This window comes from Tenrec ecaudatus, chromosome 7 (assembly GCF_050624435.1).
Source record: "Tenrec ecaudatus isolate mTenEca1 chromosome 7, mTenEca1.hap1, whole genome shotgun sequence".
Classification (NCBI taxonomy): domain Eukaryota; kingdom Metazoa; phylum Chordata; class Mammalia; order Afrosoricida; family Tenrecidae; genus Tenrec; species Tenrec ecaudatus.
The window spans coordinates 114,480,995-114,506,964 of record NC_134536.1 but is presented as its reverse complement, the minus strand read 5'-3'; the positions used below and the strand labels follow the sequence as shown (position 1 = coordinate 114,506,964).

The 25,970-nt window shown below is 44.4% G+C and overlaps 1 protein-coding gene across 13 annotated transcripts in view; it reads right to left on the bottom strand.

Annotated features, from left to right (window-relative positions):
- Positions 1-25,970, bottom strand: part of DST (dystonin) — a 450,811-nt gene that overhangs the window by 121,339 nt on the left and 303,502 nt on the right. For 9 of the 13 annotated variants that reach the window (XM_075554951.1, XM_075554950.1, XM_075554962.1 and 6 more), the window contains 11 exons: positions 20,322-25,688; positions 20,041-20,190; positions 19,680-19,895; positions 19,359-19,505; positions 17,878-18,111; positions 16,583-16,735; positions 14,996-15,229; positions 14,251-14,517; positions 11,679-12,224; positions 7,453-7,629; positions 3,299-3,422 (listed from right to left, as the gene is read on the bottom strand). In XM_075554951.1, the coding sequence (XP_075411066.1) occupies positions 3,299-3,422; positions 7,453-7,629; positions 11,679-12,224; positions 14,251-14,517; positions 14,996-15,229; positions 16,583-16,735; positions 17,878-18,111; positions 19,359-19,505; positions 19,680-19,895; positions 20,041-20,190; positions 20,322-25,688 (7,615 nt within the window). The remainder of the gene's footprint in view (positions 1-3,298; positions 3,423-7,452; positions 7,630-11,678; positions 12,225-14,250; positions 14,518-14,995; positions 15,230-16,582; positions 16,736-17,877; positions 18,112-19,358; positions 19,506-19,679; positions 19,896-20,040; positions 20,191-20,321; positions 25,689-25,970) is intronic. The other 4 variants (XM_075554957.1, XM_075554958.1, XM_075554959.1 and 1 more) reach the window with 1 other exon arrangement.

Sequence of the window (25,970 nt, the reverse complement as noted above, 5' to 3'; positions counted from 1 at the left end):
ACAAGCTCCCAAGATCATCTCATATCTTTCGAGAACAAAAATCTATCAGGCTTCGCTCTCCAGAGTTCCAGGGAAAAATCACCAGCGCCTGCGGAGCCAGCCTCTTTTCCTGGAATGGGACTGGTCCAGCGGTGCCCTCAGAAGCCGCTGTGTGATTGGACTTGCTTCTCTGGGGCACATTGGTAAATTAATCACTTGACTCTGGTAATGAGTCACTCCATAAAAGTGTATTCGTTAGCTTCAATCTTGTCTAAAACACTGACGGAAAGATCAGCTCTTTGAGCTTGCTGATCTTTGTTAAGTATCCTTTGTTTTGTTAAGGTGCCCGAGTAAGGCTTATAAAAGTAAATTACTGAGAGAACTTGTCTGCAGCTAGCCACTGATCACAGAGACATGTTTAAATAATTTTCGTTGGGAATAAATTTGTGCATATATGAACTGCCTTAATAGCAACACTTTTTGACTTACCCTTCTATTCAAAAAAGACAGCAAAAATCTACTTATCACAGAGATGAGTGAGATTATGTGTCATAGATATATATGAAATAAATATCTATATATAGAAGTTACTTTTAAAAAGAAGTTGCTTTAGAAGTGTAGTGGAAGATAAAAAATATATTTTTTAAGATTATCAGATTAGTTCATGTCGCATGAGACAAAGTTTACCATCAATGTTAGAGATTTAAGATGATTGAATTTAAAAACCCCAAACTTTTCTACTCTAATTTTCACTTGGATGTAAAGTTCTATGTTTTAACATTCTTGCAGTTTCTACTTCAGATCAGTGTAAAGTTTAGAGGACAATCGTCTTTTTAAATGTCTGCATCATTGTGGAAAACAATTTGTTTTTAATTTTGAATTAAATTCCGCAGAGTTCCAATTTTAATTATTGCTGAATGCTTTCGTCAACTACATTGTAAATGTCTCAGGCAAAGTAAGCGTTAATCTGAAGCAGCTCTATAAGAAAGAAATAGACTGCCTACACTTGACCCATGGAACATTTTCCATATGAGTAAGACAGGATTTCTCTTTAATTGTTCTGATACGACATCATGAGCAAGCAGGTTGGCAAATGTTCCTTAAGTGAGAGAGGAAGCTTAGATGAGCTGCTGAGACAATCTTGCCCCTGTCACTGAGGCACACTGAGAATGTGGACAGGGAAGGAGGGCAGGGTTGAACAGGCACCAAGAGGCCGTAAGCAAAAAAAAAAAAAAAGCAGCAAGTTCAAGTACGTGCTCTGAATTTAAATCTATCTTTCTCTCTCTCTCTCTCTCTCTGAGAAATACTGGCTTTCCCCTCTCATAAAGAGTTACAATCTTAGGAACTCATAGGGGCAGTTGTGCCTTGTGTTCTAGTGTCACTATGAGATTGATTTGGGTCTCTCTCTCTCTCTCTTGCCACCTATCCATCTAAATATATAGGTATATAAACATATAGATAGATCAAGATATGGAACTATAGAAGCTCTGCAGTTGAGCTACTTCTCAAGTGGACAACTCTGGGCATCAGCAGAGTAAGTAACTGTAGCCGTCTGTTTGGGGAGTGATTTCCCAAGCCAGGACAGCTATAATTCAACTAATTAATGTATTATAATGTTACCATTTATTTTTGTACTTCATGGTGAAAAATGCTGTCATTGAAGTGCATTCTTGAATTCAATAACCTGCAAACTATTGTAATAAAAGATAGGAAAGAAAAATCCACTATAAGAAGTTTTTTAAGTGGGTGGCATTTTCTCAGAAGTCAAAGAGATCTTAGAGATCTACTTTCTCTATTCTTTAAATAGATTTTTACATATTCCTAGAAAATTAAGACAGAAGTCATTTTCAAAATCTTAAAATAACGTGATACATATGTTTTAACTAAAGAAAAATGAACTGTATACATTTAGACAACAGTCAGGGAAATGTCAAATTGCCTCTTCCTACGTCAAAGATAGTTTTTCTTGCTTTTGTAACTCTGTGTCCAGAATTTGAAAGCAATCGTCTTCAAGGCGGGATGTGCAAGGTTTGTTGGGATAAAAGAACAAAATGTTGACACCTCTATTCATATTCTTCTCATCAAGGTTAAGAATTTTTATGTTCCTATTTTATTATTTTAATATGGTAATAGAGTAATAAACCATAAGCCTAGTGCTTTCAGGTCAACCCTGACTAACTGCTCCAGAAGGTTCCCAAAGCTGTAAGTCAGTGCAGAAACAGACTGCTATGCCTCTCCCTGCACGGGTTGGAGAGCTCATACTGTAGACCTTTGAGTGCTTTAAGCACTGCAACACCAGGGCTCCCATACAAGACTACATATATATGATTTATAACCACAGGTGCTTACATGGGGGTGCATGCTAAAGAAGCATTTACTGTTCAGGCTGCATGATTTGAAAAGTTCAAATGTCTCTGAAGTATAATCAAGGGTTTTCCTTCTACATAGTCATTTTAAAAGAGCAAAGATTTATCCTTCCCTTCAACTAACATTGCTACTCAGAGTATAATCCATACTCTAAAATGCATCATTTCATGCACAGAAATATAAAGTAACTCAAACCATATAAAGAATACATATAAGAGAGTAAATAACATGTAGTGATAATCTACTATACATTCAGTATAATTAAACCCTATCGGAAGCTACAGGGACTAAGATAAACTCTCCCAAAATCAAACTCACTGCATTGAGTCAACCCAATAGGCCAGTGGATTTCCAAGACTAACTCTGTATGGGAGTAGAAAGCCCCATCTTTCTCCCTAGGTGTAAGACGGTGGTTTCGAGCTGAGAACCTCTTGGTAAGCGGTCTAACTCATAACCACTACACCACCAGGGCTCCTTACTTCTCTGAAAAATGCTTCAAAATTCGAGAGGACACAAAAGTAGCACTATCACTGTATGTAAGTGTCTAGTATACAACTGAACAGTTTGTGTCACAGAAACCCCATGAGGCCACTTCACATCAGCTTCAAGAGAATGAAGTGAGGATGCTGTCTTAAGACAGGGTCTCCCAATCACTCCCGTAAGTCAGGAGAATCCTGGAACGTTCTAATTCTGTGCTACACAAATAATGTTACATTTTCTGAATATGAAATTACAATGTGAATGTGCTCCTTTATGCTACACAGCTCCCAGACCCAGGATTCTAACATACCTAGAAAAGTATACCTTTTTCTCCAGAATGAGAATTGAAAGTTCAGAGTGAAAGAACAAATCACACAAATATATACACTAGTATGTATTTCCCCTTGTGTATTAGAATATTTTTGCTTAGAATTCCTCTGTGAGGCAGCAAACAAGCAAATGCACATCTTACCCAGTGTCTTCTGGATGTCATTCTGAGCAGGCAGCAATGATCCCCTGGCATCTAAAAGCACTTCAGCAGTTTTTTTCAAGTTCTCAACAGTAACTTGCTGACTTGATATCTGACCTTGCAGAGCCTGTAGGATTAATGCTTTTCAGTTATGCTCATAGAACTAAAAGGTAGATTCCCATATGGAAAAAAAGAATTACAACAAGATAAATTAAAACAGAGTAAACCTTTCATTTTTATAAAGTGGCTCTAGAATTCTCACAATAAGAAGCATTATATGTAAAAAAAAAAACCATTAGCAAAAGCATCAGACAGGATAGCACAAATTTGGTCTTGAAATAAACCTTCAAGCAGACATTCCTAGCAATTAGCCTAGTTCCTGACCATGTAAGCCTCTCAGCTCAACGTGTGTTCCCCCTTTAACCCTTTAAACAAAGCCACCACAACTGCCACCAAGCATCAACAACAACGGGCAAACATCAGCAAAAGCCATCGTCTTTGGGACCAATTCTCACTTCAGATAAGGAGAAAATTAGGGACTTCTATTTCATTACACCCGGACTCAAAACTGAGTCATATGCTTGTAAAACTAACCAAAATTACTGACCATCTTATAAATGTAAAAGAAAAGGTTTGCTACATTTTGTGAAAACACACAAGCACACACAAGGGACGCCTAGTGTAAGACAGGACATGATAAAAGTGGGATGTGCCCATGAGGAGGCAGAAAAACGGCTCCTGGAAACAGAAAAGGGAGTGAGTGGAGAGCGCCTCCCCCTGCCCCCCCCCCAATGACGGTGGCTTGAGGTGGGTCCTGGAGAAAGGGCGGGCTTGGAGAAGTGTGCAGGAAGCGAGGCATGCCCTGCAGGAATGAATGAATGAATGACAGGAGGACTAAAGGACAAGGCAGAAGTCGCAAGAAAAGGGGGGCAGTTCTATCCAGCTGGGGGATATGTGTGGTGGATCAACAGAGATATGTGGGAAGGTGGGTGAACAACAGACTTTAGAAAGTCAGGCTGAAGAGGTCACATGTTCGCCTGCAGCAGAGGCGAGGACGAGCTGATGGCTAAGTGAGGGTAACAGGTGGTGCTGTGTGGGCTGAATCAATGGGGAAGAAGGGAAGCAGCCATGCGGATCAAGGGATAACGTGAACAGTAACAAGTCTGGACAGGGGCCTCTGCAGGAAATAGAATAGGTTAGATAACCAAGCCAAGCCCGCTGCCATCAAGTTGATTCCTATCTATACCAACACCATAGGATGGAAAAAATATTTATGGGATCTGTAAATATTTATAGGAGAAGAAAGCCTCAGCTTTCTCTCACAGAAGCCAATGGTGGTTTCAAACTGCGGCCTTTGGGAGTAGCAGGCCAACTCATGACCCACTACGCAACCAGGGTGTCTCCAAACAGGCAATCTCTGGGGGAAGAAATCCGGTGCGGCAACAGAGTTTGCTACCTGTTTGGCTAAAGCTTTGCTGCCCCATACGCTAACTGCTAGCCAAAGGCAGCTTTTGCAAAGATAAATAAATGTATCAAATGCTCAGTTCCTCATTTGCCCTAGCCGCATTTCAAGTTCTAAATAGCTACATGTAGCGTAATGGCTAGCACATTGGCCAGGAAGATTAGAGGTCATCTTCATTGAGAGAGTGCTGCTCACGAGAGAGGAGCTGAGAGAAGTCTGTACGATGCTCGCGGCGAGGCCAAGATCAGAATGCACAAGTAAACCATGGGGCGAATTTAGGAGTATGTGGAATTTATAAGCTCCAAGTGCTTTTTGATCCTTCAGATAGCAAGAAGCAACAAAGCTCCAAAGAGGAGCTGCTTCGTGGTTCACAAGTTGGAGCTAATGTGTCCTGGAAGCCAACACACACAGGACACTGCTGAAATCAAAAGGACAGAAGTATCAGAGAAGGAACCAATGTCTTCACTCACTTCTACATACCAACGTTCTCAGACAACTACGCCACCAAACTGCCACCATCGTCCCGAACCTGGCTCCGCTTCACCCTTGGAGAGATTCGTCTCACTCTTCTCAGGGTTTCTCAGGGTTCCCCAGGAAGAGTATTGACTAGAGTATTGACTATCTGCCTGGCACCCAGAAGCTCCAATAACGGTTCCTGAAATAAATCAGTGGGTGGCTAAGCAAACCACTGAAGGCTTAAAATGTAAAGATCCTCTGCTATTTTGGACTTTGTTTTCAATAAAAATATCTAAAGCTAATGGTAAAACTCAGCCCATCCTACTTTCATAATTTAATAAATTGTGATGACACACATGCAGCCCATGAATATATCAAAAGGTCTATCAAACTATAAGTAGGGGTGTGTGAGCCGGGTACCAGGTCCTGCACTTGTTCTAAGGTCACATCAGAGTGGACCTGCCCAGGACATCCCCCAAGACCCTCCTGCAGGGCTGTGTGCATGCTCCTACTCTGAAAAGCAGCAGTACTTTCCGCCCTCTCTACCTCCCGGCCTCCTGCTCATTCCCCTCGGCTGATGCTTCCATCCCATTTCAAGGCCTTCTCTCTGTCTTGGCCATCGCCTGCCATGTTTTATTACAGCCCATGACTTGGTTTCCTTCCACCTGAAACTTTAAACTCACCAGTAAGATACCCGTTTTCCTGTTCACCTCACAAAACTGATTTACTACAATTCCCTAACAGGAGCCCTCGCGGCTCAGTGGTTCCGTGTTGGGCTGCAAACTGCAAGGCCAGCTGTTTGAAACCACAAGCATCTCAGTGGCAGAAAGATGTGGCTTTCTAGTCCCGTAAAGATTTACGGTTTCGGAAGCGGCGGCTCTTTTCTGTTGCTATGAGTCAGAATTGGCTTGATGGCAGTAAGTCTGGTGTTTTTAACCAAGAGATGCAACAAAATTCTACCAGGAGCTGCTTACCTGCCAAGACTGTGCTGGCTCGCTAGCTCTGGCAGTGATAAGTCACTATGCACCAAACCAAACTAAACTCATTGCTGGTGAGCTGGTTCCCACTCATATCAACCTTGTAGGATAGAGGAGGGCAGTGCCACGGTGCTTTCAAAGATGTAATTCCTTACAGAATCAAACGATCACATTTATCTCCCATGAAGCAGCTGGTAGGTTTGAACCACCAACCTTTCAGTTAGCAGCCAAGTACTTATCCACTGACTCCCCAGAGCTCCTCAAACTCCTGTTACCCTTCTGCTAACAAGAAGAGAATTACTAAATGGCCCAATCTAAAAAGTTATTGGTAATAGTGAACGAGTATGTTGAAAGTTGTAATACAGGATAATAATATTGAAATGGGTTATAAGAAGTGTCTTTCTTTACATTAGACTTTAGAAATATGCTTTAAATTGAAGAAAACAGAACGGAGACATCCTCTGCCATTGTAATGCCAAGAGCCCCACAATTCTGCAATTTCTACATCAAGCCTATATTTCTGACACGGCAGGTAAACTTTTTCAGACGAGTTCTTGGCAGTAGCTAGTGAACTCCCAAATACGGCAGTGATATCTCTTCTTGTTTTCATCTATATATATTTTTTCAGATAGTTCTTACCTATTTTGGGTCAGATACTCTTCTAGGTGCTGGGGACATAAAAGTGACCAAACCAGACAAGTACCTGTCCTCATGGAGTTTAATTGCAATGGGAGAGAAAGACAATGGGCAAGATGAGGAAGTATATGTTGTATGGCATCAAAAGTTGAAAAGAACGGACGGAGCAGAGACAAGGGACAGGAAAGGTCGAGATAAAGGTTCACCGAGATGATCAAGGCTTCACAAATGTGCGCTCCAGCCCGCCACCTGGAAGCTCAACTTTCAGTAACTCTCCCGGAACACGATGTCATGAAACTCTCTACTGTCTGATGAGTAAGCAGATGTTTTTAAGATCAACAGTCTATCCCAATTACCAAATTCTTTTCAAGAATGGGACCCAGAGTATGCTATTGGGTTTTCTTTGGACATTGGCAGGTACAGTAAAACCAACTCTACACCTGTGTATAAAACTATCTCACTAGAACGAGAGATAAATGGACTGGGGAGAAATAGTCACGACTTGCTCTGGGACGAAACGTGCCTTCCTCATTGACCTCTACCCTAGGTGACACTAGCGAAGGAAGACCTTGGGCAAGACTCTTGAAGGGTCTATATACCTTTCCCTTTCTCATTTGTTTACTCACCTTGGTCTCCTCTAATTGCCTTTGCAGATTTTTGGGGTCCACAGCAATGGGTTCCGACAAGTGTTTGCTCGCTGCAGCTTCACAGGCCTGGAGCCCAGGCAGAAGTCCACAGGATGCATCTTCGTAGTGCTGATATTTGTCCACCAGGTCCTTAAGGTTATTGCCCAGAATGTTGCACTAAGCAATCAAAAGATAAGCAGGGTGGGGATTACAACTCACTCTTTTCCTATCTGTCAACATAACCTCAAGACCTACTAGTTAATATAGCCTGGAAGAGATCAGACTTCAATTACAGTCAGTCAAAACTGTAGGAATAAGATTTCCCTCTTTATGTGAACATTTAACCTCCATGACAGCAAAAAGAACACGAGATAGTTCTAGATGTATGTCAATTCAAACACACATTCACAATGACCGAAACTTAACACAACAGAGGAGGGTTATGATGGCATGTGTCAGAGGAGGCAGATCTGCTCAGGCCGCCTCCTTGGTTTGTACCCACCTTGTATATTGAGAGTTATTAGGGGGCTTCAACATGTTCGTGGAATAATGAGATTAAAAGATAATGGTTCTTCCACAAAACTGGAAAGCCCTCTCATTTTTAATATGAAGGATTTCAATGTAATTCATAAGTCAGGCCTGTATGCTTCATAGCGTTAAAACAGAAGGACAAATAGTCCAGATTACAGTAAAACCAAGGGCAAGAGCCAATGAGTTCCCTCAACCCTGCTCTAAAACTTTATTCTTCCCTGATGGAAAAGTCCTCTTTATTTTGACTAAGCTATCATCAGCACATCATACAATTCAATCATTCGACCATACCAAGAAGGGTTGTGCATTCATTGTCACAATCCACATGGTGACCTTTCCTTCTTTCCTGTGCCCACTGCTGTGGATCCCCCCTTTCTCCCACCCTCCCCTCCACGGCCCCTGGGCCATCACCAGACCAGTTCCCGTCTCCATAACCCACGCATCCTGGTTTCCTAAACAGATACACACACACCCGGGAGCAAAGCGTCAATAAGAACCCTGCAAAAATGGCCACAAACACAGGTAAAGACCTCCATACAAGAAAAAGCAGAGAATATTAAACATTTAGAAAGCATGGTGAAGAAGTCAGAGGGCCCAGGTGTGGGGAACAGAGAACGGGAAGAGAGTGAATACAGATGAATCCTTTATTCTCATGTATTAAGCAGCCTGGCAGGCTGGGTTTCTGGAGTGGAGGCAGGCCCTCACGCTTATGAGTTGGAGGTGAGACCCATTCACATTCTCATACTTAATATTGTTCCCCACTATATCCTCCCATCATAGAGCTACCTTAAAGGCACCTCTTACAAGCACATGACTGATTGCTATTTAGCTGGTATCTTAAATCTAGGTATAAACATGTGGTATTGCTCTCTAGGCTCTGTAGACAGCCACTCCCCTCTACCTGCCCCGGGAACTGGTGTTAGGTTATATTCAGAGACCTTTAGGGTTAGGGTACAGCCCACTTTGTTACTTATGTGATTACCTGTATTGAGGGGGCTTGCATGCCCCCCTTCCCACCCACCAAGTCTACATAAACCTTGGTTGGTAATATATTCTCTTCCTCTGCACGGATCTAGCTCCTGAAGTCATGACAGTCCCAGAGGTCTGATGTCTCTTTAATTTTACCCCTCAATTACACAACTGCTCCCTGGACCCATTCCAGTGGGGGGGCTGGTACCCCACACCCAGGGCTACCATGAAAAATAACATCTGCGGTCTTAAAGACTTGTCTCAAAACATGCAGCTATCTAAATGAGGAGTCCGCTATGTCTGTTAGACAGCTTAGCTTAGGGAATTGGGAAGTCCATTGACGCATGCCCAGGAGAGCCAGCAAAGGACAAAGCTGGATTTTCCCGCCAGTAGGTGCAGATGGGCGTTGCACCTGGAGCAGCCCACCTGGGCCAGGTGACTGCAATTCAGCCAATGGGATCGACCTGGGGTCGTTCACCATGCCTCCCCCGGGAACCCTAAAGAAGGCAGGAACCGAGAGGGAGAGGGTCTTGCTTGGTGGTCTGGTCGTCTTCTTGGGAGGAGAGAGATCCTTGCGTGACCTGGGGCAGTCTCTGCCAGGCTGCATGGTCGAAAGGAATCCTATGGGCGCCGTGTAAAACCTGAAGCTTCTTTTAACTCTCATTCAATTCACTTGGATCATGAGCCAGGCTTCAGCGTGAAATCTTTCTCGCGCAGCGCCAAGGACCAAGGCTGAAATCTAGTTCCGGAGAGAGAGACCTTACATGTCCACAAGAAGAAACACACTAGCCTGCATGATCCAAGGATTGCAAATACTAAGTTCCAAACCTGGAAGAGGAAAAGGGACAAGTGCCTAAATTCTACACACCTGTTTTTTAGAAAGCTGTTGATGATACTAGTGGGATGCAGAAAGATTTTTCCTCAGGTTGACTCCCCCAGATATATGCCAAAGCTAAGATACTGCTTTCTTGTGCATGGTAGGAGGTCAGCTGCTTGCAGGTGTTCTCCCTGAGGGCTTTCAGCCATCTAGAGCAATCAGACTCTATTGTCTGTCCCACCCCAGGTGGGACTCACTCCCTGCTGATAAGGAGAGTGGATTGCTTTCCTGACAGAGCTTGGAATGAGTCAAGCCAGCTCAAGGAGGACCAAGGATAGGCTGCCATCTTGAATCTAGGATCCGCCCATCTTGTCACATATGTACCTCTAGTCCCTTCCCTTCCTATTGCGTGCACACCCTTAAATTGCCCCCCTCCCATTGCTTGTATTGCCTGTGGTACAACCCCTTCAGGGGGGCTTGCACACCCCTAAGTATATATAAGCCTTGGTTAGAAATATCGAGGCCCTTCCCCACCCCACCCCTGCCTCCTCTCATCCCCCACCTCCACGTGGACCACCAAGAGGGGATGAGGCGAGCATGCTACCATAAAATGTGTCTGATGCCTTTCTTTTATCTTCTCTCCTACCTCTCCTATCTTCTATGACTTTGCTCTAATCTTCATGTATTTTTGCCGTACAGTTGCGCCTACAAACCCCATGATGTTAGAGGCCGGTTTACTAGTCTAACAATACTATTCGCCCCAAATCTATTCGCAGAGTCCCAATGTGGATTGAGTACCTGGTGAACTCCGAGTACACACAGGGTAGGAGCCACAATATTAAGGTGACCAGACATCCCACTTTTGGTGGGATAGTCCTGATTTTTAACAATTTTTCCCACATCCCATGGCGTTTTTTAAAAGTCTGGATTTTTGGAAAGACAAGCTAGGGTATATGGTTTTCGGCTGCCATGTGGCTATTTCACCAGGATATGAGTTTTATCAATGGTGTCGTGCTGGTGTCCCGCTTTTCCAATGGTAAAATCTGGTCACCTTACCCAATAAAGGCAAAAAGCAGTCTGAAGTGGGTTTTAGCAGCTGTCCTGCTGGATTGTAACACCTTGGAATTTGCTCTTCCTCAGGACCCAATGTAACTTTAAAGTCTGCCCTTGTTCTGCTTATACAGTGAGTCCTGTGAAAGCTGGAGACTGCACGGCAGAAACCCATCAGAGGTGGAAAACTAAAATTGTTACTAAATTGAGCAACAGAAAGGTGGTGAGATCCACTTGTCAAAAGCATAACACTTGTAAGAACTAGAGAAACGAGGCAGGCCCTGTTTCTGACTCTAACATATTTCGCTGTATAATCACCAAGAGAGAATTGCTTTTCTTGGGGTGTGGTTTTGCAAATAAGCCAAACTCAGCTAGGTGTCCACAGGCATAAATTAAGAGGCTGAAACAACTCGTTACTAAATATTAAAATAAGCCACTGGTGAAATGTATCTGGAAAAGAAGGATCAGCAGTTTTGTGAAGAGAATCACCTGGGACCAAATGCCAAGTCCCAAACTTGAGACTAAATTCACACATGATTTTGCTCAGAGCTAATACATATCCGCCATCTGGTGGTCACACTGCACAGTGACCGCTATTAGAGATACAGCCCTGAGGAACTAAAAAGTGATTCCAGCAAAACAATCAATAAATAACTTCAGGTTGCTAAATTTTAAACACGTTTTTCAGAAGTAAAGCAGAGGAATAAAACAAACAGATGTAGGTGAAGAAGGTTATTTTAAAATTTCAGCTTCAGTCTTTAGGTTTCTTGCTTCTAATTGCAAAACAAACGTGACGAGGACAGAGTGAAAACGATCAGCACAGATTGACGATCGTCCTCAAAAATAAATACGAAATTACCTTGGAGTAGAGCGATCGGAACCGATCGGTGGCACGGTCCAGCTTGCTCTGCACCTCTTTGTGGGTGGCAGAAGTGTCGATGTGATCGCCGTCAACCTTGCCATCCTTTCGCTGGCTGCACGATTTGGCAGCCTCTAGCACTCTGTTCCCAGAGATGGTGATGTACCGCAAGTCGCCTTTGTGCGAGATGACGTCTTCGGAGAAACTCTTCTGCCGCTTCAGTTTGGTCAGGAGGCCGCTGAAGTCATCTGCCCCTGCCTCCAAGTTCTCCAGTTCCTGCTCGGACTGCTGCAGCCAGAGCTCAAACTCACTGTGATCAGTATCAAACTTCTCCAGTTCTTCCTGCAGAGAGTGCGTCAGCTTCACGGTCTTCTCCGTCTCGGCCAGCGCGGCTTCGTACTGCACTTTCAGTTCCTTCAAGTTCCTTTGCAGTTTCTCTCTCTCCTCGGGACAGAGATAGTGCCCCTGCTTCTCCAGCAAGGCTTGTGCCGACTGAGTGGCTAAGAGGACTGCTTGGTGCTGAGAGATGAGCTCCTCGTGTTGGGCCTACGGGGACACAGAGCAGGGACAGGGTTACGCTGAGGTTGGAGGGGAGCCCCTTCACCACCGCTTCGCCTTACTCTGTTCAAGCTGCAGCATAGCTCTATGCCCCTGGTGAATCTCACAATAAGAAACGCGGCATTTTGAGCACATGGGTTTATTTTATCAGGAAATTTCCAACCTTCTCTATAAAGTTCCAACACACTCACAGGACAAGTGCTGTTACTGAGCAGTTTGGAAAACAAGTCGACAAATGTGCGTTCCAACTCTACAACGACATCTATTTAATCCAGTTTCATTTCGTTCACTGCGTCCCTGATGTCGTTACTGAATTACTGAGCAAATAACTAGAATATTTTATTTCTTAGTGATCCCGAGAATACTTTTAAATGGGAAAAGCGAGTGTGTTAAGTTTAAACCTGTTGAAAATACTCTCCCTGCCATGGAGTCGATGCCTACCCAGTCCTAGCGATCCTGTGGGAGAGGGCTCCTGAGTTTCTGAGAGTGCAACTCATAATGGGAGCAGAAAGTCCATCTTTCTTCTTGGCAAAGCTGGTGGTTTTGAACTGCTGACCTCACAGTTAGCAGCCCAACATGTAATAGGATGACAATAATTACGGTAAGTACAATATGAGGGGCTTCCAAAAGTTTATGGGGAAACTCCATTGTCTTTCAATTCGTATCTTGTGAGGAACCCAAAGGGGGCTCTGAGGGGTCTTGGAGCAACTCAGCCTCACTGGGCCCCAGTTTCCTGCACCTGGAAAAGTGCAGGTGACAACCCTAATACCTCAAAGGCTGCGGAGAAGGAGCACATGACATGAGATACTCAGAGCCCAGCCCGGAGCCAGCAGAGCCTCCCTCTGAAGGCGGATGGAAAGCTTCCAAGCAGGCAGGTTACCGATCAGCTTGGCCTCCAGGGCAATCAGGTGAGCCTGAACAGGTGCACTGGCTCTCCCTGCGGTCAGGGCAGCCTTGCCCATTTCCTCCAAGATGCCACACACGTTCATTCTCCGCTGTTGCTGCTTTCCACACTGGTTTACAGCGGAATGACCTCCCTGTAGAGCTTATCTACCGGCACCGGGTCCCCTGCCGACGCAGGCACGGCTGCCGACTGGCCTTTCCCATGCTCACCCTGAGCCTGCTCATCTTCTCCAGTTGTTCTCTTTGACTGCAGAGCCCTTCCCTGAAATATCCGCCTGGCCAATCACCCGTCTCCTTAAAGTTTTGCACACACCTCATCTTTTCAATACTGCCGACTCCAACTAGCCCACCTAGTCATCTCTCTGCCAGCACCTGGCACTCAGCAGTGTTAATGACTAAGAAAAGGCATGTGACTAGATGAATCATACAATCTATAGATTAATATGGCAAAGAATGGAACTTCAAAACACTTGTGTTGCTTTTTTACATGCTTCCACCCACCCCACCCCTCAAGAAACCCAAATCAAGCTCACAACCATTGAGTTGAAGCCAATTCATAGTGATTCTACAGAGCATGATAAACCTGCCCTTGTGAGTTTTCCGAGACTGTAACTCTTTACAGGAGTAGAAATCCCAGTCTTTCTCCCTAGGAGGGGGCTGGTGTTTTCAAACTGCTGACCTTGCAGTTAGCAGCCCAAATCGTGTAACCACTACATCACCAAGGCTCCTTTCACATGCTTAGAAATCTCATAATAATAATTTATATTCAAAATACCCATGGATGCATGGGAGGGTCAGGACTTTGCTGGATCCTAAGGTCATTATTAAACTTGGAAAAATATAATGTATCTGTTATGGGCACTTCTTTGGAAAAATAATTTTTTAAATCATTTTATCGGGAGCTCTTACAGCTCTTACAACATTCCATACATCAATTGTTATCAAGTATATCTGTACACATGTTGCCATCATCATTTCCAAAACATTTTCTACTTGAACCCTTGGTATAAGCTCCTCTTTTTCCAATCCCTCCCCCACCTTCCCACCCTGGTGAATCCTGGATCAATCATATATTGCTATTATAAAGAGAATTTGACAGCATCCGGCACACCTTAAGTTTCTGGTACTGTTGGTTCAAGTTCTCCCCCGTGGTTCCCAAGCGCCCATCAGCATCTGTTTCCACCAGGTTCCCATTGACTTCATCCTCCTCTCCAATCACGGACTTGCCATCACCTTCTTCAAAGTGGGTCCCATTCTGTTCAATGACCTGTCTCTGTCCGGGCCCTGCCCTCTCTGGGTCTTTATCAACATGTGACAGCCAGTCCAAAAGGTCTTCGATTTTGCTCTTGCTCTCTTCCAGCTGTTTCACCGCTGCAACCTGGACAGAGAGAATTCACATTTGGAACACGTACACGGTCGTTACCGTTAGGTCGTGTAGATGTTTAGATCGTTTTAAATAAGTTTAGGATACTGGTATGCTAAAACCTGCCTGAGGAGCTTAATGAAATTACACTTCAGAGCACCATGCAGTTACTTGGAAGTTTTCACTCTTCTGAAGCATACGTTGTCTATATAACTCCGTGTAATTATAACTCTCTCTATACACACAACAGTAGGCGAGGAGTCATACACATTGCGGGTGTAAGGGCTCACCACCCCACTTTAAATAATTTTAACAAAAAAGCTAAAGTCAACCCTCCAAACTTTTTGTATTAGTTGATCAGTTATATACCTGGAAATTCAGAATGCTAGTCTTCGGTGCTATCCATTGCTTACCACCACCTGACACCACATAGTAGCGATCACACCCACCAGGCTCAACCAAGAAATTGTGTAACACAAAAGTAAACATGAACCTTTTCGGTTTCTTCCTTGATCACGGTCTTCACAACTTTATCCAGCTCCTTTTTCGACTCTTCTGCCTGGACATTAAGCTGCTCACGCTTCATTTTTGCTTCATTAAGTTTCTGTTCAATTAAAGCTTTCTCCTTGGGCGTCAGCTTATCCCCATTCTCTTTCAAGAAGTTCTCGGTGTTTCTCACTATTTCTCCCAGGGCCTGTGCACTTCCTTGAATATCTTTCTGTAATTCCTTAGAACACAAGAGAAAAACATGTTTGATTCATTACTACATACTTATTTCTTACGGAGTTGTCGTTCTAAAAGGGGATGAACAGAAAGGCAAGTTTCGCATATTCAGCTTAAAAGCCGCATTTTCAGTCTGTTAAGGCCATCTGAGTTGGTATATTTAGTGTCCTCTGAGCTCTCCAACGACACTAAAGAGAGGCACAGATTTTCAGGTTGAGTTCCATGTTCATGTTGCAAATGGATGTGGTTTTTAAAACATGGAAAACACCGACGTATTCAGTAGATAACCGAAGCAAATTTGTATACACCAGATTTTAGAAAAATACGAGCACATTTACCAAAGCCGTTATAAGGGAATCTTTTTCTCACTTCTTCTTATGAATTAGATTAGGATTATATATCAGATCATGATTTATGCATTCAAAAATGTAGACAACTTATCCAAGCTCCTAAAACATGGTAAGCATATCTACTCTGCTTCTAAGCATGTGGGTTTTTTTTAATACATACTACTTCAGTGGAGTTTTTTACAGCTCAATTTCATGATAGGACGTTCCTCTTCCTTTGCTGTGTGTTTTCGGTCTTTACTGTGTACAGAGTTGGAGCTGTAATACTCTCTTTCTCCATGATTTTAAGGCCTCTAAAATTTTTCTGAAAAGTATTTGACTTGAAAGAGATAACTCCTTATTGAGCCATTCCTGAGTGATATGAACTCTGCTGGCCACTTCTCTGACACACACACACCACCACCACCACCACCCCCACTCCCCCACCCCCCGTTAAGACAATGTAACAATAGAAGGATGATTCATGGAAACACTGAGGGGCGGAGAGAGTACGGTATATAAAGCCAACAATGTGGAGCGGCAGGGATTTTAACTAAGAACTAGCTAATTCCACTGAGCATATTCTTTCTCCTGCCAGCAAGTGAAAGATAGGCTTTTCTGTCATTTCTTTTTCAGTTTCCTTTAATAAATAGAGATAAAATGCTGATATAGAAGGAGGAAAAAAGAAGCTAAGAAAGATCAGAGACTCATTGTTATGTCCTCTAATTGGCCAGTTAGTAGGTTAGCCTTAATTGGATACACATTTTAATTCATCAAACAAAACAGTTCCATTAGCATATCCTCTCCTTACCCGTCCCTCTTAATATGGTATCAAAAAGTAGGCAAGTAAGTGACCTGGTCTGCTAGACGCTGAAAATCTGATTTTGAGTGTCAGGCCCAACGGGTGTAATGGTGCCTTGCCTCTGAAGAAGTAAAATGACTGACATGTTTCAAGAATCCTGACTGCTTTCCAAACAGCACTAATAAAACCTCACAGAAACAGAGCTGCCCATGTGAAACCCCACGTCTACCTCTTGCTTGGACTGGTACTTCTTTAACTCAACCGTGCCATCTCCAATGACGAAGGATTCTTGGTGGCCAATCAGGCGGTTTTCCGTTTGGGTGAGGAGATCACTGAGTCCTTGCAGTTTTTCTTTGTACTCTTGCTGGCATTCCGCTACAATCTAAAGTGGAGCAAACACCAAGGCAGCTTTAAAAGAGTAGCAAGAACATCGCTATTCTGACAGCTCCTGATTAGAACACATTTTGCAAGTTTCCTCTCAATACGCTTTTAAAAGTATGCTGTAAACATGATAGCACTGCGGTATGCACCGAGCAAGGGGAGACAGAAAGGGGGAGCGTGTGTTCCATATCAGAAGGAAAGAGACCGTGTTTGGATGTTTGGACGCAACTGCTCAGCAGAATACTGGCCATGCATATGTGAGAGATGGAACTTCTGACGGACAGGAAGAAAACATCCCATTGTTCTTAAGCTCTTGAAGCCCGCGACACAAACAATTAATTCTGCAAAAGGATACCAAAACAGAAGTTAGTTGGCTTTGCCTCTCAACATACTTGGACAGGTGGATCGAGGTTATCGTGCTAGAGACAATGGCTGCGTGCTTCCAGAGATGAAAGAGTATCATGCGGTTTCCCCTTAATCCCGGTGCCCAGTCCCACAGACAGTCATTCCCGCCCGTTGGCTCGTCACTCTGATTAGATGCAGCTCTCTTTTAAAGTGTCATTTTCTAATACAGTATTTTTAAGTCAATACCATATGCATGCACCTTTTCTCTTCCTATTATAGATCGGTTATGTTTTGTAGCCATAGATAACGTTTACCAAGAGCTTCACACAAGCTGGACAAGACGCCGAGCGTTCCGCATGCATCCTTTAACCAAATGCTCATAATTGTTCCAGGGAAGCACTATCGTTTCCAGTTGACCAATGAGGAAAACTGAGGTCACGTGACTTGCCTGAGGTCACACAGCTCTTGAGCTGTGCAGTGGGAATCTAAAGGCAGCAGTCTGGTCCAGAGCCCTGGATCCACCCTGGTATTGCAATATTATCTCCCAGAGGGGACGAGATACCCTGAATCTCTGCAGCCCTACCTTCATCCGCATATCCCTTCAAATTCCTGCAACATTCCCTGGAAAAGGCTTGTTTTAGGAAGCCAGAGGAATGAATGGAATTATAGCAACAATATGAAAAACAGTATTTTTCTATATTTTAGTCTCTACCTTGTACCCATCCATGAATTGTCTTTCTAGAAAGCCATTCCTATCTTCCCGTACCCTGGAATTCCAACCCCAAAAGAAAGGCAAACCTTCTGATCACCAAGCTCTTGCTCTAGCTGTAACTGAGCCTCTAAACGTTGCACCTGGGCAGTAACTGACTCCTGGGCATCAAGAAAACACTTCTGAGTTGTGTTTAAGAGTCTGAGCAGTTGTCTGCTTTGGTTGGGAGACAGATCTTGTGCATATTCGGAAATGAAGAACTGCACATCAAAGGCAGTTGTCTCCAGCTGCATTTTGGTACGTCCAAGGTCTTTGAACACATTCTGTGAACAAAGCATTACAAGTTACCGAGAGAGATGATAAAGGTAAACATTCAAATTACATTTTAAAGCAGGCCTCTTTCATCAGGGAATCAAAATTTTATTGATCTATTTCTTTCAGCATTTACTAGGCCAAAATTTTACATATAACCTGGTGATGCAAGTTAAAAAAAAACCCCAAACTCGCTGTCATCAAGTAGATGCCATCTCATAGCCACCCCATGGGACAGGGCAGAACTGCCCCGTGAGTTTCCGAAACGGCAACTTTTCACGGGAGTAGAAAGCTTCCTCTTTCTCCCAAGTAGCAGCTGATAGGCTCAAACTGCTGGCCTTGCCGTCAGCAGCCCAATGTGTAACCACCGAGCCACCAGGGCTCCTACGCAGGGCAAAGAAGCTATAAAAAAGCCGGTGGGAAAACAGAATGAAAGGACAGTGGGCTTTTCCTACAAAATGTTGAAGCCCTTTCAACGAGAGGGATGAAACTATGAAATACTACGGCAACTAGTGTTACATAAAAAGATAAAGCGCCCTTCTAACGACATTGGAACCTTGCCGGCTATGTCACAAAGTAAAATGTTAACTCTGACCGAAGGTAAAGCTTCTTCTCAGGTGCACTCAGCACACCGGAGACCATCAGCGGCATTAAATGGGACTTGCCAGTATTTCTGGTAGTCCTGCAATTCTCAGAGACCAGAAATGAGACTGTGGGGCATTTGAAATAGGAACGAACCGAGGGATTCAGAATTTTGATTTTCTGACCCGTAGATTTCTAACCATGATTCAAGAGGCATGTTGTTCAAAGTCAGAACATAGAAGAAACATAGCCTGATCCAAATGAGTAAGGCAACCAAGGAAACCACGATTGCTGAGTCAACCCCGCTCCTAACAAGCCTACAGGGCCAGGTCGCACGGCTCCCAGGGCTCCCACGGGAGATGCAGAAGCCGGGGACCACAGTTTCCCCTGGAGTAGCTGGCGGGGCCCACCAACTCTGTGGATAGCAGCCGAGCACTTTAACCACTGTACCACTAGGGCTCCCGGACTAACTAACATTAACATGAATGCAAATATCAACATGTCTAGGGTAGTAAAAGTTTGATGATGAGGTGGAGATAACCTCAGATTGGCATCCACAAACTGATGATCTTAAAAGCAGACACCTCTCAGAGACAAAGATGGTATTTTTTCTAAGCATTTCTATGAAATCCATTGGCTTTCAAAGACACTTGGTCATATTTATTTTGATGCTTGCCTTGAGAAACTCCAAGCTTGTCTTTAGTTCAATAGCTCCAACATCCATGGCCTCAATATCCTTCACAGATTTGCTCTTCTCTGAGAGCCAATCGGAAAACGACGTCAGCTTATGCAGAAATTCTTCATGGGAAACGGCCAGTTTCGCCTAGAAAATAAAACTGTGTGTTGATTTCTGTTGGGCCCCAAATGTCATGTGCTTACAAACAATGATTCTGCTTTAAAGCCTTAACGGTCTGAAAAGAAAATGCTTCATCTTGGGACGAAATGATGAATTCTTCAAAACTCAGCTTTGGGTCGGTGGAAACATCTTTGTGCTTACCATTTCAGAGCCCATCGCAAGCACAAGTTGCCTCCTTCTTTCGGAAGACCCGTCACTGAGGGAGAAGAAGGCGGCCTGTAGACGCCTGTGGCTGTCGCTCAGTTCCGCAAGCTGCCCGCTGGGAAAGCCGCTCGGGAGAGACTTCAGGAACTCTTCTGCCAGCTTCATGTCTCTTCTTAAGATGACAGCAATCGGAGCCAATCCCAATTCAAATGTCTGCAAAGAAATATTTCCCAGGCCCGCTTACTATTTTGTGAGAAACGCAAACACAACTCATACTCCAGAGATTAAAAAAAAAACAAAACCCTATCAATATGACATCAGCTGACCACCAGCCAGAGACAGGTAGCAGCAAACTCACCTCTAACTGTTTGATTTGGTTTTTCAAAGCTTCTAGATTGTTATCCAGAGGCTCCTGGTTGAAGAGAGGAGGCTTCATATCTTGCAGCAAAGCCAAATACTCGAGCATTTTTTCAGTGTGCTGTGCGCACTGCTGTGACTCACTGGAAAACTAAAGATGAAATTGGACATTTTATTTCAGTAGTCCTCATGCAGATTTACTTAAAGGAAATAAAAGACAGGGGATTATTCCCAAGTGATTTCATGCAACCACTTCCACGTAAAACGTAGAGGTCAACTTACGAGTTCCGCTGCGTTTTCGCCAAGGGCCGTTTCTGTTGAGCCTGAAACACATTCCAAGTTGTCCAGGGAATCGTCGTAACACTCTCGTTGTGCATCTCTCGGCAATACTGATGCACAAGGCGGAGACTGTTGTCGGCCCGTTTCTTTAGGGTTCTCTGAGGTAGGACAGTGGCTTCCCTCTTGGCTTTTAAGGTCTCCAAGTACTTGTAACTTCGCATCCACCAACTCAGACGCAGCAGATGGTTGTTTATTGCAGTCTCCGGCCTCTTCTGATTTCTGTGAATATCCATCTCTGAGCAGTCTGCAGAAAACACTTTCAAGTTGCAATGGGAGTATTTTGGACGCGATGCCTCTTTTCTCTAGATCATATTCCAACTGAGTTAATTCTTTCATCAATTCAAATGCTCCTGTGATTTCTTGGCTGTACTGGTTTTGCCTTAATATATCAAAGAGCAGTTCGGCCTTTAGATGTGTGATACAGAAAGGCTCTTCCCTGCTTTCTGCATTGAGTTCTGGCACACTGCTCAGGAGAAGAGCTCCAGGAGAGTCCCTGTTTCCAGAACCACTGCATCTATTTGATCCCTCGTTTCCCAATTTTGATGCGTCCAACTTCCCAATTATGTTCTGAATTAACACTTTAGCATCTAAACAGGCGGAAGGTCCCCCGACCTCCTGAGGATTAACGTGACCTTCTTTCACTATGCTCTTAAAGATTTCCTTTAGGTCCTCAACCAACACCCGGGATAATTCAGGTCTCTGGACATCCCTATCTTGGCCTCCTGGAGACACGGCTTGTTCTGTTGGTGGCTCTTGCTCAGTTGTTGCTTTCAGGCTTTCCATTCCATCAGTGCCTGAAGTGTCACTGGAGGTATTTCGCACTCCATTTACACAGCGTTCTACTTGCACCAGGGCAGTATTTCCCCCGGGGTCCTCCACCCGGCTAAGGGGTAGGACTGAACGTGAGGCTTCATTAATTTCAGGTGTGAGCTGAGGCCTTTCTGCTTCTCCCCCTGAGGCAGTTCCTTCTGAGCAAAGGTCATGCTTTTGGACCATCTCATTCACAGGAGAGCCTTCTTGGATAAGAGTTGCCCTTTCTTTTACACTCGTGGTTCCTAGCTCTAAGTGTTCTTTCATGGGAGGGACATCGATTGAGTCACAGCTCGGAATCTCTGAATTCAATCCAGGATGTGAAGAGACATTTAGCCCGCCTGCTATGTCTGTGTTTGGTTTCAGTGCATCCTTCCCTTTTACACTCAGAGTACAATGTTTTAAAGATGTAAATGGAACAGGCTCTCTATCAGGTTGCGCCGAAAAGGATTCTTTCTTAGTGTTTGTATTCCCTTTGGACAAAATAGTAGAGCCACTGATCCCTTTGGAAGCTGATGTGTTCAATATTTCTCCAAGATTCTCAAACTGAACCGGACTTTTACTGACCACTGTCTGCAGGGTCCCTTCCTTACGATGGTCTTCATGCCCGGTGATCGGCAGGGATGGGCACTGACTACCAACTAACTCAGTATCTTCCCTCGCACCTTTATTAGATACAAGTTCGAGATCTTTATCCTCTTCTATTGTACTTCCCATAAGCTCTTCTCCCTTATCTGAGCACATGTTCCGAATTGATGCTCCATTTCCATCTCTTCCATTTCTTTGGTGACCTCTGCCCCTTAGAGATGCTTCAGAAGACAAACAGCTTTCCTCAGCACGTCTTTCCATTAAATCTGGGTCAGAATAAAGAGCTTTCTTAAAAGATGAGTCAACTTCAGGTGTCACATCCTCAAGATTCCCACCTTTGCCGCTGACAGATTCCACGGATGCTGATTCTTGAATCAATGTCAACGTTGTGCTCCTTGGATTATTATCTAAATCAGAAGCTGAAAGGACAATAGCATTCTGTAATGCGTCCTCAGGGCCAGAGATCTGTCTTGATCCAGGGTCTTTAATGGTAGGCAACAATGCATCTTTCAGTATCATCTCATGATGTAACACCCAGTCCTTGTGTTTTCCAACAACAGCTGTATCTTCTGGATGGGTATTTCTTTCAGTAACTACCCTACTTTTACTAGTTGATGCTGCCTGTAAGACACTTACACTGTGCTGTCTCTCCAAGGAATGGTAATTGTGCATTTTATGCAGGAAGATCGCTTTACTGATACTTTGAGTCTCATCACTGTTTTCCTTCTCATTCCTAGCGGCACACGACCAGATGCTTCCAACTGCATCTTGGCCTGGGGCAGTTTTGTGTTCATCTCCATCTCCTCCTTCTTTTACATCATCTTCAGCATCATTGTCCCGATCGTCCTCCTGATCACGATGCCCGTAACTTTCTTCACTTTCCGTTGAATCGAAATGATCAACATACAATTTATATTCTTTTCCAGGGTCACACTCCTTTCTTCCTCTCCAACTGCCAGCGTCATCCAGTTTGAATGAAGCACCGAAGCTCTCTCTTCCTTCTGCACTTTCATTACTGATCCACGAGTCCGACTTCGCACCTTCCAGATTATCTGTGCTTTTTGATAGACTTCTCAGCAACAGTCCATGTACCTGGTCTGAGCCAGCTGAAGGCAAATGTACTTGTTCACCCGGATAGAACACAGCTTGAAGAGGCTGGGGTTCTTCCCTCACACTCAAGTTACCAACCCACCCCACCTGGGGAAACCCAGAATTTCCCTCCTCGCTTGTGAACTCATAGAAAACATCTCCAAGAGGTTCAGTCACATCAGTCCCCTCTTGCAGTGTGTCGTAGTCCTCGGGTCGCAGCCCATCACGGTCATCACCTTCAAGAAGCAGAGAATCGTGGTCATCGTCTTCAAACATGGGAGTGTCATAAAAGTCATCATCACTCTCAGTGTCGGTTTCTGTGTCGCTCTCCTGCTCATCCAGCAGTGACGTTTCATAGTCACCGGCCCCGGCGGCTTCTTCCAGCAATGGTCTGCCACAAGCATGGGCGGCACTGGCCTCACCCCGGGGCTGCCCAGCCTCCCTTGGAGTCATGGCACAAGGATGCTCTCCCATTTCAGACTCATTTTGTCTGTCTTCCCGTTTCCACGGCAAAGCAGCACCCATGTTGTCACCCTCACCAGAAGTATCTGCAGTGCACTTACCACTCAGAAGTTGGACCTGAGGCCTGTCACAGGCCTCATTCACTGATGCCCGTCCAGGGGGTTCTCCTTGTAAACTGATGTTAATACCTGCAATTCCCAGATACTGATCTTGGCATCCTTCTCCCAGTTTTTGACCCACTAACACGGTTTGGTCACTGCAGGGCAATGTCCAGTGTTCGGTTCCGTTGCTCTTTGGAGCGCAAACGTTCTTAAAACTTCCCTGATTACTTCTTGATTTATCATGACTTAAGAGGGCACTTAGTCTGGGTGAATAGTCAAAGAAAGTTGAATCCTTGTTTCTGTTACCTTCAGTCTCTGTTTCATTGTGATCACGGGACCAACTGCTGTTGGATTTCCCACTAGCATTAGTTTGCAAACCACTTGCAAAGTTTGTGCTGTTTTTATGTGGCCTACATCCATCTATGTGTTCACTTGTTTCAACTTGACACGGAGTTTCACAGTTTTTACGTATGTCTCCAGAATTACGCCTATGCAAGCTAACGTCCACAAATTCCGGCTGTGTTAAATATGATGTGGCATTGGGGACACACACACTAGATGAGCTGTTAATGTTACGATCGATTGCTTGTACATTTGCCAGGCTTCCTGACTGATAAAATATAAGTGCTTCATCAATGCCATGCTTTTTACTTCCATTTGTCTCTGCGTGTTCAGATGTTTTGTGGGGACATTTATCAAAACTACTTGGTAAGACTGTACTTTCATCCTTTTCTTTATTTTCCTGACTGGGAGCATTGTTAAGAAATATACTAGAGGTATTTAAATCAAGATATTCTTTTGTGAGTGTGTCCTTATCAAATTCTGCACCACACCCTTCCAGTAACATCCCAATAGCCTCATCCAAGTCCCCATCATACATCAAAAGCCTCTGCCCTGTGTTTGCATCCATGTAGCTATTTATCATCAAGTAATACAGGAAGAGTTGTTTAGTTTGTTCTGAGTTCTGAGTTGCCACTGGCTCTTCTCCATCACAAACCTCCTCTTCCTGGCTATAATCCTGGATACTAGACGGCTGGAATTTACAAAAGGTGAGCCATCTTTTGGCATTTTTACAAGAAGCTCCTAAATCTTGCAGGTCTGGCATTTTATCAGGCAGAGTTATATTTTTCAAAATCGAGGCGGTGTTATTATCTATAACCCCTAGGTCTTCAGCAACATCCAGACCGATGACTTGCGAGGTTTCTGGAATATAAAGGGCAGCGATCTTCTGCCTGCCATTCAGGATTTTGTACGCCAATTCGTTTGTGATCAAGTCCTGCTGTAAGGAGGAAGAAGTGGGAAAGATTTCACCAGAGTGGGGCCAAATGAGTCCCACGTAGCCCCGCTGAGCCTCTATGATCAAAAGGGCACTGCTGGAAGTGATTAAGTCGCACTGGACAGCTTCATCCACAGTCAGGCGTTTTGCGGGCTTTGAGTGTATGATCCCACCTGTTTGAGCCTGGTACGTGAGGATGCTGTTGGCCGTGTCTCTGTCGATCACTCCTTCTAACCTAGCTTCTTCAACACTCAATCTCTGACCAGAGTCACAATCAATCAGCCCTCCAGAGAGCAGCTGTGCGCCTAATAACCGAAACATGGTTTCCCGGTCCAGGAGGCCTTCATGAGATGCCCTTAAAATGCTTATATTTCTTCCGCATTTTAACGTTATCCGGCCGCCTTCTTGTGGTCGCACAGGCAGAAGCCGCATCCCTGTGTTTTCCTGGAGAACGCTTCTTTGAAGCATCTCCCGTAGAGACACCTTCTCAGAAGTGCAGGGGTCAATCAGAGCTATGCACATGGCTTGCCTCTCTAGGACCCTAGAATACAATGCTGAGGAAATCAAGTTCTGGCGGAAAGCCTTCTGGAGGGTCCACTGTTCTCCCGTGGCCGGAATCGCCAGGAAGCCCGTGGAAAGCAGGATCTCAAGCACGCGGACAGCCATGGTCTCAGACAGCACACCCTGAGCCAGAGCGTCCAGCACTGGAACTGCGGCAGAGGGCACAGCAGCAATGAGCTCCTTAGCTTGATTTAGCTCTTGGAGGTGGCACAGAATTTGCTCATCAATCAGGCCGTGATTTTGGGCATCTTTGAGGTCAAAGCACCTCCTTAATTCTGGCGATATTAGACCAGAAATCATCAGCTGCATCTCAAGCAACCTGACTCCTGTTTCGTAGTCCACGAGGCCTCTTAAAACGGCCTGAAAGACCGAAAGGACTTCGCCGGTTGTCTGATCAATGGTACCTGCAATCACTTTATCCAGCTGAAAGGAGAACGCAAGAATCCCAGGTCAGCGTGTTGCATAAAGGTGGGTGAGTTTCATGAAAATGATGTAGAGATTTTGTAAATGATACTTTTTTTTTAACATAAAAGCATCTACTTACCAGAGCGCGGTAAGGCTGTGAATGTTAGGCAGCTCACATGCGCAAGTGCTCTATGTCAGTGATCTATTCACCAGCGCAGGATGTGATAAAGCTTTGAACACAACATGCATCTGTGAATTGAAAACTTATTACTGTGCACATTAACCAGGTTAGTGGGGACA